A 14,275-nucleotide genomic window follows, 5' to 3' on the forward strand; every position below is an offset into this window, starting at 1 on the left:
GTCTTGCGACAGATGCTAACTTGCAAACTAGAGAGCTAGCGACCGAAACGGTAGCCTTCAAGTTATTTCCTTTAAATAGCCAAAAACTTACCACTTCCACACGGATAGGGAGGATAACTATTCACAGTTATTTAACCTTTAACATGAACATTAATCAAACATTTTTTTCTGGGTACATGATACCATACAGCATCCATATCAAACTTGCGCGGGGCGCAAGTTCCCATTAAAGATGGGGACCGATCGATCAGTCACATGTCTGCCCTCCAAGGTGTAGCTTTGGGAGATGTTCCTCCAAGCCACATGGAGAATTGGCCAACTGTGGTACATTTATAAAGTACCAAGTTTTACCATGACCGGAAATCATCATTAGGGTGGATGGATGTGTTTTAATCACAAAACAATCGATTAAATAAAAGCCATAAATTTGCAGGGCATCACTTTAATTTTCCAAAGCACATAAATTCAAACAATACATAGTCTTACAAAAAAAAAAAAAAAAAAGTAAGAGTCCACCATCACTTCCTGTTGGCAATCCTCTTAGACCGTCTCAGAACCAGCATTGGTTCCGCCTCCGCTTTCTGATGAGCAGGTATAGAGTTCTTTGCCTGTCTGCCATGTTTCACCTGTGAGGCCGAACCCTTTGAGGGTCCAACAGGTTTTTGCCTCCCTCGGGGACCCTGCACAGGCTCCGTATTGTCTGCCAACATTTGTTGTCTAGTGGAGGCCGTGGTAGTCTTTAAAGATGTTTTCTTGGATTTGCTGCTACTTTTGTCCTGGTCTGCTGGCCGACTTTTCTTTGGAGCAACAATCTTTCTCTTGACCTTTTCTGGGTCCTTCACAGGACCTTCAGCTGCTTGCACCTCCTCTGTTGGGCCACCACCATCCTTTAGCTCCTGAGTGATGGTCAAGCACACGTGAAGCTTTCACATTACACCAGGGTGTCAAAAGTGCGGCCCACAGCTCATTTTGACACATTAATACTTGAACATGCAAAGTAAGCTCTTACGTCTTGCTGAGCCAGTTTGGATGTGAGATCTGACAAGTCACAGATGAGCTGCTGAATGAGCAGCTGGAAACAGACGCGTTACAAATGAAAAGGTGCTGGTGCTCCTGCTGCAGTCATGTTGCGTCTCCCTCACCTGACCACTGGCAAGTTGTTTCTCCAGCCGTCCCCGCTCCTTTGTGTCCTTCATCCTCCTGAAACACGCGTCACATTAAGAGACCACATTTGAACTCAACATTGAAGCAGCACCACACATACTGGCGAGACGCCATCTTCTCCAGCTGACTGATGGCTTTTCTCTTCTCACTCAGTGCCACATCTACGTCTTCCCTCGTCACCCTGGCCAGCAGTGATCTGGTGTCCAGCTCCGACACTTCCATTGCAGGCGACGTGACTCTGAGCACTAGCTTGAGAAGCTCAGCAAGCTCTGAGCTTGATGGGAACTGAACAGGACAGTGATCTGTTTGACCTTGAAGGTTCCATCAGGCGACCGCAGCTTACCTTCCCAAGGTGAGCACACATTTTCTCCCTGGAGGCCAGCGCAAGTTCCAAGGCCGCCGTTTCGCTCATCAACTCCTTGTGCACCTCCTTCAGCTGTTCCTGCATGAGGAGCGTCTCGTTGCTTGCCTTGCATGATGCTTCCTTCACTGGGAAAAACCCACCTCCAGCAGCTTGGATCGTTTGTCCACCTTCAACATCCTGATGAAGTCCAGGTCGTTCGTGGTGAGCTCATATCCCTTCATGCCCCTCAGCAAGGAGTCTGAGCAATCTGCACAACCTGGTGGGCATGCATGAAATCCTTACATGCTTTAGTAGTCATTCTGATCCCTAATCATCAAATGGATTGCATAACAAAGAGGTACAGTAGACAACATTAAATGGGGGAAAATGAAGAGAGGGCAACCATCATTGATTTTCCCACCTGGGGGCCACGCACTGAAATATAAATGTTCTTTTAGTAAAATTGTGGAAATTCCCATAGAGTCATAATTTGACAAAATTGGCGACTTGTTTGTTTCTCACAAAATGCTTCAACTCCGCTACTAAAAACTGCATTTTTTTCCCTTATAACATTGCACCTTTTCATGCTAGACTACCCCCCCAAATATTTTTTTCCCAGTAAATTACTAAGACTTTTCCCATCCCATTACTGCCGTTTAATTTTCCATCTATTTCAACTATATTGTGAGAATATTGTACCTTTTTCTTGTTAGAATTTGCATTTTTCCCCTCAAAATTTGAATTCAATTCCCAGAGTCATAATTTGACAAAATTGGTGACATTTCTCACAAAATCCTTCAACTCAGCTACTAAAAACTGCATTTTTTCCCCTCATAACATTGCACCTTTTAATGCTAGACTACCCCCCCAAAATATTTTTTTCCCCAGTAAATTACTGTCAGCCTTTTCCCATCCCATTTCTGCTGTTTAATTTACCATCTATTTTAACTTTGTGATAATATTGTACCTTTTTCTCGTTAGAATTTACCTTTTTCCCCTCAAAATTTGATAAAATAAAAAAAATGTTTTCTAGTTAAATTACATATTTAGAATGTGTCACAGACAATAAAAACCCCACCCCTGTTCTAGAAGGATTATCATACCTATCGTTGTACCCGCTGTGTTGACCTTTGAATCCAGTTGTTCTCCGCTGGCCCACTGTGGATCAGGTCACCAACAGGTCACCAACATCACAGCCAAAGAAGCAGTAAAGTAATACCACACACACCTCAGTCATCTCCTCGCAGGTCAAAGGTTCTTCACTAGTTAGATCCTCACTGGAAAAATCCAACTCTTGCTTCACTTGGACCACAGGCGGGGTTCTGGGCAGTTGTCGACCACTGGGGATAAAGTTTAGTCTGCTCCGGTTGGCCATGGCGATGAAAGCATCAACCTTCTCACAGCGTTGTCCTCCTTGCTGCCTCTTTAGTGGAAGCCGTGTGATAAACTATTGGTTACACCTGCTGTGGAAAACTATTGTTTCCACCTGGTGGCGCAGTATTACTTTGTGACCGCCAGGAGGAGACAGAGTTACAGGTTGAAAATGCAAAGGCGCAAAGACGTGTGTGTGTGCTGCCACGTACATCTATAAATGCGAGAATGATGTTAGATTTTTACACCTAATTTCCACGTTTTAACCCACGTTTTTAACCCTAACCCTGAACACAAACCCAAACCCTCAAGCCTAACCCTTTAACCCTAACCTTAACCCTATAACCCTAACCCCTGGAGTTCCAACATTAAAGTATTTGTCCAATCAACTCAGAATGGTCTGAAATGTGCTCCTAACATGATTCTGTGGGACACTCTGACCTTGTGACAGTTGGAAACATTTTGCTTGCATTCCAACAATGCAATCTCAATGGACAAAGTTTTTCGCAAATAACTCCCAAACAGAAGGTTGAATAGACTTGGTCACTTATGGAGGGTAGAAGTTGGTTTCATCTCAATAGGATTTACTGTTCTTTTTTTGAACTAACTTGTATTTAACCATAGGGTTAGGCGTCAGGGTTAAAGGTCACGGTAGGGGTTGGCAACCTAAAATGTTGAAAGAGCCATATTGGACCAAAACAAAAACAAAAACAAATTTGTCTGGAGCCGCAAAAAATTCAAAGCCTGTAGCCTGTATGTATCTATATTAGCTATATTAGCCTATGATCAAAATGACTAAGTTGGCTACAAATACATAATGAGCCTTCATGATTAAATGTTTATTTTCCCTGCAGCACATCCTGTAGGGAATGACGCACCATGTGACTATTCTGTTGTACATGCCGCCTCAAGTTTAACATCATTACAATATTAATAAATTATGTTTCATTGCTTTGATTAAATTAAAGAAATGCAATAAAGAAATCCAATTTTTGATGTTATTTTTATTTTGAGGATTCGAAAAAACAACAACAAAATGGAACGTGCATAACTCCCTGCCCCTTATCTGGCCAACAAAACAGTGCAACAAAACGCAGCCTGCATTTATAAAAATAAAACAGCAGCTTTTTGAAAAGCTAAAGTATATAAAATCAAATTAATACAGTTTGATTTCTGTGCAAATGCCAAGCAAGTCGGCGCAAGGGTAAAACGCACTCGGACCCGGCAACAAAACACAATAATATCACAAGTGTCAATCCAAATATATACTGACGAAAATCAGAAATCACAGTTTTCGGACTGGTCAGCTTCTCAACATCGGGCATGCAAGATGAATGCAAATGATTCGGTCCAAGAAACGTTTAATCCTTTGTTCTCCTCAGTTATTTTTCTCTTTTTCCCTTTGGGATCCATGGCCCATCACACAGCCGCCGGTTTGTTTACAGAAACGTGTGTCACAGGCTATGACGCAAATCTTCGTTGACAGAAATGTTGAAATATAATATTTACTCTACACATTTTTACAGCATTGGAAAATGTTAAGAATGTTTGTGTCATGTTTGTAATCCTACAGAAACCATATTAAAACAAAAATATATTTCTCTCCCCCATCTTTTTGCATTTTCAAACATTTTTCAAAAAGCTCAAGGGAGCCACTAGGGTGGCGCTAAATAGCCGCATGCGGCTCTAGCGCCGACCCCCGGGGTAGGGTTATAGGTTAGGGTGATAGCCAGTCGCCGTGTTCTACAAATACAACTGGGGCACATGTGACAGGAAGAGGCCTTTGCAGTGCCAGGTATGTTGTGACCAGACGCACAGCTGAGTGTGGACACTCACTTACCCACTCACCCACTCACCCTGTCACGAGCGGGCTTAACCCCCTCGTGACAGCTCTCTTAGTTTCCTTCTTTGCCTCTGTTCTGGTTTTCATGCCCTTATTTTGGTACTACTTCCTTTCTTGTTCCCTTCTGCTTTCTCTGACTCATTTCACACACCTGTCTCTAATTTCCACTCTCCCTATTTAGTTCAGGTGTGTGCTCTTTTGTTTGTGGCTTCATTGTCTTTGTTAGGTTTGCCTGTAGTTGCTGTCTTTGTTTTTGGTTTGCCTGTAGTTGCTGCCTACTTTGCTTAAACTCCATTAAATCCCTTGTACCTACATTTTTGGTCCTGCTCTCTGCATCCTGGGGTCGCATCGCTAAGCTCGCAAGCCTGCTCGTGACAGAATGAAGCCACCACAAGACGACCTCGCGGAGAGCGATTTCTGGACTTGGCAGATCTTCAAGGCCATGGAGAACGAATCAACCATGTTTACCCCGGAGGAGCTGGAGGATATGGTTTGGGGGCCAGACGGCACGCTCATCCCCACGGCGTGGGTGTATCCGGGTCCCGCAATGGACAAGCCTATCCGACCAAGACGCCGACGCACGTCTCGGCCGACCTCCGCAAAAGGTTCACGTGGCTGTAAGGTGAGGGCACCCCCTTCCTCCACGCCATGCCACGCCAAGGCGGAATTAACCCCCCATGCTGTCTCTGTGTGCCAGCCCATCACACCACTATTGATGGTGCCCCCGTTACGACAGCCCGCTGAGCCCCAGCCGCCTACCGTTTCAGATTCCCTGTTGCCCCCCATGCAACACGAAGAGGACCGCGGCACACGTTCCCCTCCTGTGCCCAAACCACGCAGCCCCAAGGGTTCCCAAACCCCGGCTCCCGTGCCAAGCTGCATGACGGCCCAGATTCCTCCAGTCCCAAAGCCACGCAGCCTCAAGGGTCTCCAAACCCTGGCTCCCGTGCCAAGCTGCGTGACTCCCCGGATTCCTCCTGTGCCCAAGCCGCGCAGCCCCAAGCCCCAGCATCCCCTGGCTCTCGTGTCCAGCGGCTTGATGCCCCAGACCCCTCCAGAGCCCAAACCCCGCCTGAGGTCCCTTGTAGACCTGGTCCGGGCAGCAGAGCGGGCTGAACTCAAGACCCTCCTCCAGGTCCCCCTCCTCCCGTCCCTGGTTCCACATCCAGCAGCATACGGCGTCTGGAATCCGCCTTCGGAAGGGGGGGCTAGTAGGACCAGCAGTGCGTCGGAGGACGCACATCAGACCCTGTCCGTGGAGTGTGGGGATGATGCCCTCTGCTGGTCGCCCGAGGAGGAACAGCCCACCGGACCTCCAGCACAACCAGTTATAGCAGCTAACCGGGATGTGCTGTCCGGTATGTTACCATTCGCCCAAGACTCGCATTGCTGTTCCTCTGCTCCACAGTCCAGCCAAGATCCAGGACTCGCTCCTCCTCCTCCGGCGTCACCGATACCACGGCGGGACGCCACGCCTCCTCCTCCGGCGTCACCGATACCACGGCGGGACGCCACGCCTCCTCCTCCGGCGTCACAGATACCACGGCGGGACGCCACGCCTCCTCCTCCGGCGCCACCGATGCCACGGCGGGACGCCACGCCTCCTCCTCCGGCGCCACCGATGCCACGGCGGGACGCCACGCCTCCTCCGGCGCAACCTCTTCCACGGCGGGACGCCACGCCGCCTCCTCCGGCGCCACCTCTTCCACGGCGGGCTGGCCTCCCCTGCCAGGCCCACCACCCTGGCCGCCCCCCAGAGGGGTCCATCCATGGCTTCTGCTGGGCCTGCCGTCATGGGCGTCCTCCAGAGGAGCCCGGTTCCCTTCGGGCTGCTCACCCTTCAGGCCGCCCTCCTGCGTGGCCCTGCCACCCTGGCCGACCTCCGGAGAGGTCCGGCCAGCAACCCACCTCCGGTCCCCCCGCCTCCCATCCCTCTTGGTCTGTGGACTTTTTGGACGTCTGGGATCCGTCCTTGAGGGGGGGGGTACTGTCACGAGCGGGCTTAACCCCCTCGTGACAGCTCTCTTAGTTTCCTTCTTTGCCTCTGTTCTGGTTTTCATGCCCTCATTTTGGTACTACTTCCTTTCTTGTTCCCTTCTGCTTTCTCTGACTCATTTCACACACCTGTCTCTAATTTCCACTCTCCCTATTTAGTTCAGGTGTGTGCTCTTTTGTTTGTGGCTTCATTGTCTTTGTTAGGTTTGCCTGTAGTTGCTGTCTTTGTTTTTGGTTTGCCTGTAGTTGCTGCCTACTTTGCTTAAACTCCATTAAATCCCTTGTACCTACATTTTTGGTCCTGCTCTCTGCATCCTGGGGTCGCATCGCTAAGCTCGCAAGCCTGCTCGTGACACACCCACTCAAGTACTAACTCACACAGCAACATTGTAAATGATGTAAATGAAATGTGTTTTTCACTATTTTATATTGACCTCACAGATACACAGTAAATTCCCCAGTGTTAAATATGCAGTGTCAAAGTGCATTGACTCTATCCGAGTTAATACAACAACAGCTTGAGTAAAGCGCCCCCCAGTGTTGGTGTCAATTTCCGTCGTTAAATGAGCAGTGTTAGACTTACTCTGAAGAGCCCCGCCCACCTCCTCTTCAATTTCTAACCGTCAGAATTTTCAAGACGGCATATTCTCCCAGTGGAAAGAGTACGTACGGTAAGTTTCTGCTAATTACTTAATAAACCAATTATTTGGAGTTTCAACTGAAGCAGCATGTTAGAATTAATTTATATTGTTGTTCGCTGTGCACTTCAGTTATTTTCTGGCGGTTGAAAATACCGAATTCTAAAAGGGCTAATGTGACCGAGTGGATGCTAGCTTAAAATGCCATTGTCATTAAACGTAATATTAACTAACTAGAAAGCGTCAGACTAGACACGAGGTAAGGTGAACGTGGTTAACATATAGCAGAAGGGTGATTATGTTGTGCATCGTCCACAGTGTGTATATTTTGAGAGGGGAGACGACTAAACTAGCTAAAGATAGCTTGATTCGTTAGCCACCTCAGGTTACGTTGCGCGCGCGGGTTATTTGAAAAAGTACAACAGTAAGTGAACCAGAAGATTTAATATGTACGTTTTACATAATTACTTATTGTATAATTAATTAATAATTGTATGTTTGTTGTCCATTAAAATGGCTGTGAAGCAAGATAGCTGCTTAAAACCAGGAGAAGGTCGATGTCCTAGTCATGTAGTTTAGTCTAATGCTTGTTGGGCAGAAAATTTCACTTGACAGTAATGTCTCAGTCGCCTTAAAATAAAGTAACGCTACTTCAGTTGTTGTTATTGGCAAACCAGTCAAGTTTATGATATTTGACAACCTCAGGTCAGAAAAAGTAGAGCAAGTGGCCAGGGCTGATCATAGTAAAGTATGTTTTGAGTCTAAATAGGAGACATTTGGGATTGCTTTATAGAGAAATGTGATTTGTTAAAATTATTTTGTGGTGGAAACATGATTTTACCTTAGGCAAGACAAGTCCTCTTGCCTAAGGACTAAGCCAATGTTAGTCTCTCCTGCAAATAGCTGATCAACTGCATGTGGCCTGAAACCTTTTTTAATCAAAAATTGCACACCATTCTCCTCCATAAAAACCCTCTTTAATTTAATTAGAACTGGGGAGTCTCTGGCTGCATGAGACTGTTTATTGTATTGTTGTATTGTTTATGGTAAGAATGAGCATGTGAACTTTTATCTCTATAACGTTGTGCTGATCCTGCTTATGTGCTGTATACTTTCTGCAGAGAACATGCTCCTCAAAGTGAAACTTGGTGCTGTCCAAAAATTTGTTAGAGTATACTGAGCCAAATCTGTCAGACTTTTTGAATGCAGGTAAGAATTTAATATTGTGAATGTGAGGTTTGCACAAGGAGCTTTAATTGTGCTATTAACTGAATTTAGCTATATAAAAGTGATTTACTCGAGATTAGGGCTCTCGTTTTATATAATGTTAGGCATAAAGTTCTTTTTTGTTTTGCTTAAAAATAACTAATTTGAAACTAATTAAACAAAAATGTAATGACCTTTCTGTTTCTGGTTTTGTTTCCTGTTTACTAGCATTTGCCAAATTTGGTGTCCCAGCTGTAACAGAAGGTGTCAAAGTTGTTGACAGTTCAGGGACTGAATTAGATGACGATGTTTTTGAGGATATAGTAAAGGACCCCTCCACTGGGGTGCTAACCATCATATATGAAACAGGTTTGTTCCAGTTAAATTTGTAATCTATATTAATAGTGACAAAAGGTGAACCTTTATTTCGAACAAAGTTAGTTTGTTCTCAAGTGAAGCTTATGTTCTTCATTAGATAAGGAATGGGTTTATGGGGCAACTTTGCGTAACATGTCTTCTTTCTCCTGTTGCCAATTGTGGTTAGAATCTGTCTCCATGGTAGCCTCTCCTGAGTCCCAACTATCATCTCTGGGTTCATCGGACTCACTGGATACCATCGTCCTTTCAGACAGCCCTTCCAGACAGCCCTTCCAGAAAGTGTCAGAGGCTGTATTCAGAGGCTATGCAAGTAAGACTTCACACAGACACTAATGTTTTCTATTGGACAAGGATTAAAATGGTACAAATGGAGATGTTAAACTGCATTGTTTGAGGACTTTGTTGAAGTCATTATATCCAGCATTTAAGTTAACTTTGTATTGCAGTAGATATAATCCTGATTTTTTTTCTGTTTTTGTTTGATATTTGTATTTAAGCTGGTGAAATCCATTCTTACCAAGAAATCTGGTGGAGAATATATAATTAATGAATACAACCGAACTAAGACCTTGGCAGATGAGAGCAGAAGGAAAATGGTGAACATACTGGCAGCTGATATGACGGAGAAGAATGGGTAAATTGGTTATTGTTTTAAGTTAGCACTTGTGTTCCTATTTAGGTTTCAGAGTAATTTGAAATCTGAAGTAAATCTAGGAAGTATGAATATGATATTGTTTTTCTTGCAGTACATCTCCACCCAGACAGGTGAAAGAAATGTATGCGAGAGGAATTGTGAGCTTGTTCCCCTACCTCAGAGACCCATTCTCCAAGAATGGCTATGTGAGTTTACTCTTATTGTTGTTATAATGTTAAAATATTTTGAATCCTACCAGAGCATATTTTTTCCACTTTTGTCACTAATAAAGTGGCTGTTTTTGTAATCCTTTCATTGTCCAAGGAGCATTATTATGATAGAGACAGTGGTACTGGGTACTTGGCCTGGGGAATTAAAACTATTCAGAGATGCAGTGCTAAAGACAAGCGGTCATTATTTGGAGGTAATCCTACAATAATGTATTGAACAGTATAGTCACAAGATCAGTTTGTGCCTTTGTTGTATGTGTTGCAGTGCCTTTCAGCCAATAAACATTTTTTCTGTACAAGTACAGTTACATCCAAGTGACTAAAAGTGTTTTGAAATGTATGTGATTGTCATCATATCCCCATATTGTTTAGCATCAGCGGAAGGACCATCTGGTGAGGACATGTCAGGAGGACCAACTGTCAGACGAGTTTCCCAATTCGTTCCAGAGACTGTCCTGAGTGAAGATGAGTGCAAGGAAGCAATGTCACTGATGAAACATTCAGCTGACGAGGACACAGTTAGGAAGAAGATGAAGCTGACATTTGTCCATCGGCGTAACATGGTCCTTGTCCCACAGCAGTCAAGCAACATACTATCTGATTTTCCTCGTTTCAAAGACATCAGAGGCTTGGTAATTATCTAATTTTGACAGTGTGATGACACTTGAATGGTTTTCACTTCAGTAAATGGGAATTGTATTAATATTATACAACTATTGCACCTTTTAACTATGACTGACTGTAATCCTGAAATTGTCACCAAACATACCACTCCAGGTTGAACAAGATTTTGCTCTGATGTTTGGAGAGGATGTATCAGGCAAGTTTCTGGAGAAGTGGTCAACCACATTCAAGAAGAAGATCATCCAACAATGCAGAACGATTCCCTCCACCAGTGAGCTTAAGGAACTCCTTCTGGCAGCTGATCCTTCTGAGGATGGGGATGAAGTGGATATTGACTATGGTGAGATGTTTGCAAGCATATATTCATTTAAATGAGAAAGTGCATCCAAAATGTTGATTGGAACCATATATTGAACAAAATCGCAGTGTTTGCTATACCTTGCAGGTCACCCTCTTCTCTTGGTGCTTCTGATGAACTTTTTAAGGTACACTTCGTGTTTGAGACATCATACAACACCATGCTCCACAACATGTACACGTTCATCCAAGCCACTGTGTACAACATTGATGTTGGCAAATTTTATGCCGACCTAAGGTCAGTGTTTTTATATTCTGTACCTGATGTTGATATTTTGGCCTGACAGGAAAATAAAAGTTGTTAAATGTATGCTATTGTTGTAATATGTTTTGTACTCACTTGCTATTTAGCTATTTACAAGACAGATTTGGTTAGAGTTAATTTGACACTGGAAAAGAGTAAATAAAGTGTAAAATTAACACCACCAACAGTTATTTACAGAAATAGTGTCAAGTTTTATTAATACTGTGCAGTGTTAACAAATGTTAGTATTTACTCTATAAGAGTTTTTTCTTCACTGCAAGGGAGTAAACAATCAACACAGTAAAGTGTAGCATCAAACCTTATGAGAGTTATTTGACCACTAATGCAGTGTTAATGAACAATTACATTTAACTCCATCAGAGTTGATTTATTACCACAGAAGAGTAAAATATCAACACTATTCAGAGTACTATTTACACTTTCCCGAGTTAATAAACCTGTAGTGTTAAATTTGAATAACACTATACAGTGTTAGCCAGTGTTAATTTTTTACACTATTTAGTGTTAATTTAACTCTAAAATTTTAACACTATGAAAAGAGTAAATTTAACACCAGTTCATGGCAGGACCAAATAGACTCAGGAATAGTGTTAAATTTAACTCTTTAAGTGTTAATTTAACACTGCAGAATTTACTGTGTAGGATACCAGGGTTCAATTCCACCCTCGGCCATCTCTGTGTGGAGTTTGCATGTTCTCCCTGTGCATGCGTGGGTTTTCTCCGGGTACTCCGGTTTCCTCCCACATTCCAAAAACATGCTAGGTTAATTGGCCACTCCAAATTGTCCATAGGTATGAATGTGAGTGTGAATGGTTGTTTGTCTATATGTGCCCTGTGATTGGCTGGCCACCAGTCCAGGGTGTACCCCGCCACGAAGACAGCTGGGATACGTTCCAGCATGGTTCATGGATGGTTCAGGATGGTTCATGAGCCAATATTGGCCACCGAGACGGTAGTCATTTGGCTGCTCTCTGGGCATTCTGTTCACATCTCAGGATGGGTCATTAGCTTAAACTAGCCCCCCCAGAGTCGAACCATTTGGCTCGCCTGTGAGCATTCTGAGGGTGGCGAGCCAAATAGCATTGGGCATTCTATTGTTAAGGTCCAGGTGTCACACTGCCAGTCCCTCCACGTTTTTAGGGCACTCCTGGAACTCGAGAGGAAAGCGCTGAGTCGTAAATACTTCTGTTTTTAACCATCCTGCTCTTAATGATGCCGCTGAAGTGGAAGAGCGAAACAGGTCACACACAAGGCCGACGGGGGGAAGAATCATCAGCTTATGTATGTCAAGCGCACGCAGGATCTGCTGCTAGACTCCCAAACAACTAAAAACTCTTTTGTGTAAGTAAAAGACTCGGGGCTCACTGGGACGTTCACTCTAGTCTACAAGTCCATCTGAAATATGAGACCACTCCATTCATTCATTTTATACCGCTTTTTCCTCATGAGGGTAGCGGGAGACTATCCCAGCTGTCTTTGGGCGAGAGGCGGGGTACACCCTGGACTGGTGGCCAGCCAATCACAGGGCATATATAGACCAACAACCATTCACACTCACATTCATACCTACGGACAATTTGGAGTGGCCAATTAACCTAGCATGTTTTTGGAATGTGGGAGGAAACCGGAGAACACGGGGAGAATATGCAAACTCCACACAGAGATGGCCGAGGGTGGAATTGAACCCTGGTTCTCCTAGCTGTGAGGTCTACGTGCTAACCACTCGACCACCGTGCCACCTGAGACCACTCCACTATTGTTATTACTGTCACTTTAGGTGTGCAATCTTAATGGTTAATGATGGTCATGGCAGTTGAATGATTCAAGACTAAAAGTGCGGCCAATATTAGTGGGTGTTTCTCCTCTCACCGTAAATGTAATGTTGAGATAACTGTAATGTCAGTGATAACAACCGTGATGATAGGACACCACAATGTGGCCCGATAACTACAACCTAGTTTCCTGTTTGTGACGCAAAGCTTTTCCCACATTCATGAACCCGTGTGATGGAGGAGGACGTAGCGCCACATCAGATCACGTCGGGGTTACCAATGAGGCAGGAAGGACTTTACTCTTCAACTGCCCACAACCTGGGCCCAGACTCCGTAGAGCAGGTGTGCTCATTAAGTCGATCGCGAGCTACCGGTCGATCGCGGAGGTGGTACTGGTCGATCGCTGGTCGATCGCGGCGTGACATTACAAAAATATCATCCCAGCATCAATGCCGTCACTTGATTGATATACAGGGCAGCCATTCAGATGACAACAGAATGTTGCCCTTCGGGCGACCAATCAAATCAAACAACGTCTCTAAGTGCAGCAGAACTTACGATGTCAGCCTATCATCCATCCCTGTTACTTGATTGACATACAGGACAACCAGTCAGATGACAACTGAATTTTGACCTTTAGGTCACCGCTCATGCGTAAACAACGATGCAAAGTGCTAAGCTAGTCGGCGAATTGCAAGATTTTAAGCCCTCGCTAAAGTTTATGGTCACTAAAATGAGTGAAGGAGCTGGACCAAGTAAAAAGGCAAAAAACATATCACTTCCATACGGATATGGAATATTATACGGATATTGTGATACGGATATTATCCATGACTGATAAACATTTGGAAGTGTGCTTGAGGCTGGCTATCAGCAGCTACTGTCCGGACTATGCATCCCTGGCTGGTTCAATTCAGTGCAAGTCATCAAAGTAAACTCAGGTAATTACAAAAAATGTTAATAGTTAATTATGTGTGTTTTGCAATATTGGCTCATTTGGTTATGTAAGGTACATCAACATACATTGCACGTACAAATAATCCTCAATACATTTGAAAATAAATAGATGTTTTGCATTTTTGTAGTGGGTAGATCATTTTGACTCGGTCATTTTAAAAGTAGCTCGCATGCTGAAAAAGTGTGAGCACCCCTGCCGTAGAGCGTCCATCTGTCCTGGGCAGGTGGGGTAAACCAGAAAGCCAAAGTAGAGATACAGACAGTTGATAGACGAGTTGAGCGACGGAGGCCAATCAACTCCGAAACACCTGCGCGTGATTAGTTAGTTAGAAGTTCCGGACCCTATTTTGTGGATTTTACCAAGTACCTTTAAATGTTAATTCTATCCTCCTCAGGCTTCTGTCAGGGGCCATATGGTAGTGTCATAGCCGTACTATGTGTGTCTGAGCACACCCAAGTGCGTGTGTGTGTGTGTGTGAGAGGGAGGGCAGCCGTGGC

General features: G+C 44.4%; 2 protein-coding genes across 3 annotated transcripts; one reads left to right on the plus strand and one right to left on the minus strand.

Moving 5' to 3' along the window:
• Nucleotides 1-419: 419 nt before the first annotated feature.
• Nucleotides 420-2,930, minus strand: LOC131104462 (uncharacterized). The gene is made up of 8 exons (XM_058051659.1): nt 2,736-2,930; nt 2,611-2,665; nt 1,669-1,784; nt 1,508-1,606; nt 1,265-1,449; nt 1,143-1,200; nt 1,010-1,072; nt 420-896 (listed from the first exon to the last, which is right to left on the minus strand). The coding sequence occupies exons 1-8, from the start codon at nt 2,880-2,882 to the stop codon at nt 519-521; spliced, it is 1,101 nt and encodes a 366-aa protein (XP_057907642.1). The 5' UTR covers nt 2,883-2,930; the 3' UTR covers nt 420-518.
• A 5,929-nt stretch (nt 2,931-8,859) lies between these two features.
• On the plus strand, nt 8,860-11,055 carry LOC131104634 (uncharacterized). Of its 2 annotated transcripts, XM_058052003.1 has the most exons (6): nt 8,860-8,929; nt 9,105-9,248; nt 9,436-9,572; nt 9,685-9,778; nt 10,580-10,766; nt 10,872-11,055. In XM_058052003.1, the coding sequence occupies exons 2-6, from the start codon at nt 9,243-9,245 to the stop codon at nt 11,018-11,020; spliced, it is 573 nt and encodes a 190-aa protein (XP_057907986.1). In that variant the 5' UTR covers nt 8,860-8,929; nt 9,105-9,242; the 3' UTR covers nt 11,021-11,055. The 2 variants fall into 2 exon arrangements, with proteins under 2 accessions (XP_057907986.1, XP_057907985.1); XM_058052002.1 differs by lacking the exons at nt 8,860-8,929; nt 9,105-9,248; nt 9,436-9,572; nt 9,685-9,778 and adding an exon at nt 10,102-10,434.
• The last annotated feature ends 3,220 nt before the right edge of the window (nt 11,056-14,275 follow it).

This window comes from Doryrhamphus excisus, chromosome 16 (genome assembly GCF_030265055.1).
Source record: "Doryrhamphus excisus isolate RoL2022-K1 chromosome 16, RoL_Dexc_1.0, whole genome shotgun sequence".
NCBI lineage: Eukaryota > Metazoa > Chordata > Actinopteri > Syngnathiformes > Syngnathidae > Doryrhamphus > Doryrhamphus excisus.

What these genes read in the sequence shown, in the direction of transcription:
- LOC131104462 (XM_058051659.1), bottom strand. Translation starts at nt 2,882, where the DNA reads ATGGCCAACCGGAGCAGACTAAACTTTATCCCCAGTGGTCGACAACTG. An exon ending in AACGATCCAAGCTGCTGGAG is followed by an intron (nt 1,607 to 1,668) that starts GTGGGTTTTTCC and finishes CTCCTCATGCAG; the next exon opens with GAACAGCTGAAGGAGGTGCA. An exon ending in AACAACTTGCCAGTGGTCAG is followed by an intron (nt 1,073 to 1,142) that starts GTGAGGGAGACG and finishes GTCTGTTTCCAG; the next exon opens with CTGCTCATTCAGCAGCTCAT.
- LOC131104634 (XM_058052002.1), top strand. Translation starts at nt 10,138, where the DNA reads ATGTATGTGATTGTCATCATATCCCCATATTGTTTAGCATCAGCGGAA. An exon ending in TCAAAGACATCAGAGGCTTG is followed by an intron (nt 10,435 to 10,579) that starts GTAATTATCTAA and finishes ATACCACTCCAG; the next exon opens with GTTGAACAAGATTTTGCTCT. An exon ending in TGAAGTGGATATTGACTATG is followed by an intron (nt 10,767 to 10,871) that starts GTGAGATGTTTG and finishes TATACCTTGCAG; the next exon opens with GTCACCCTCTTCTCTTGGTG.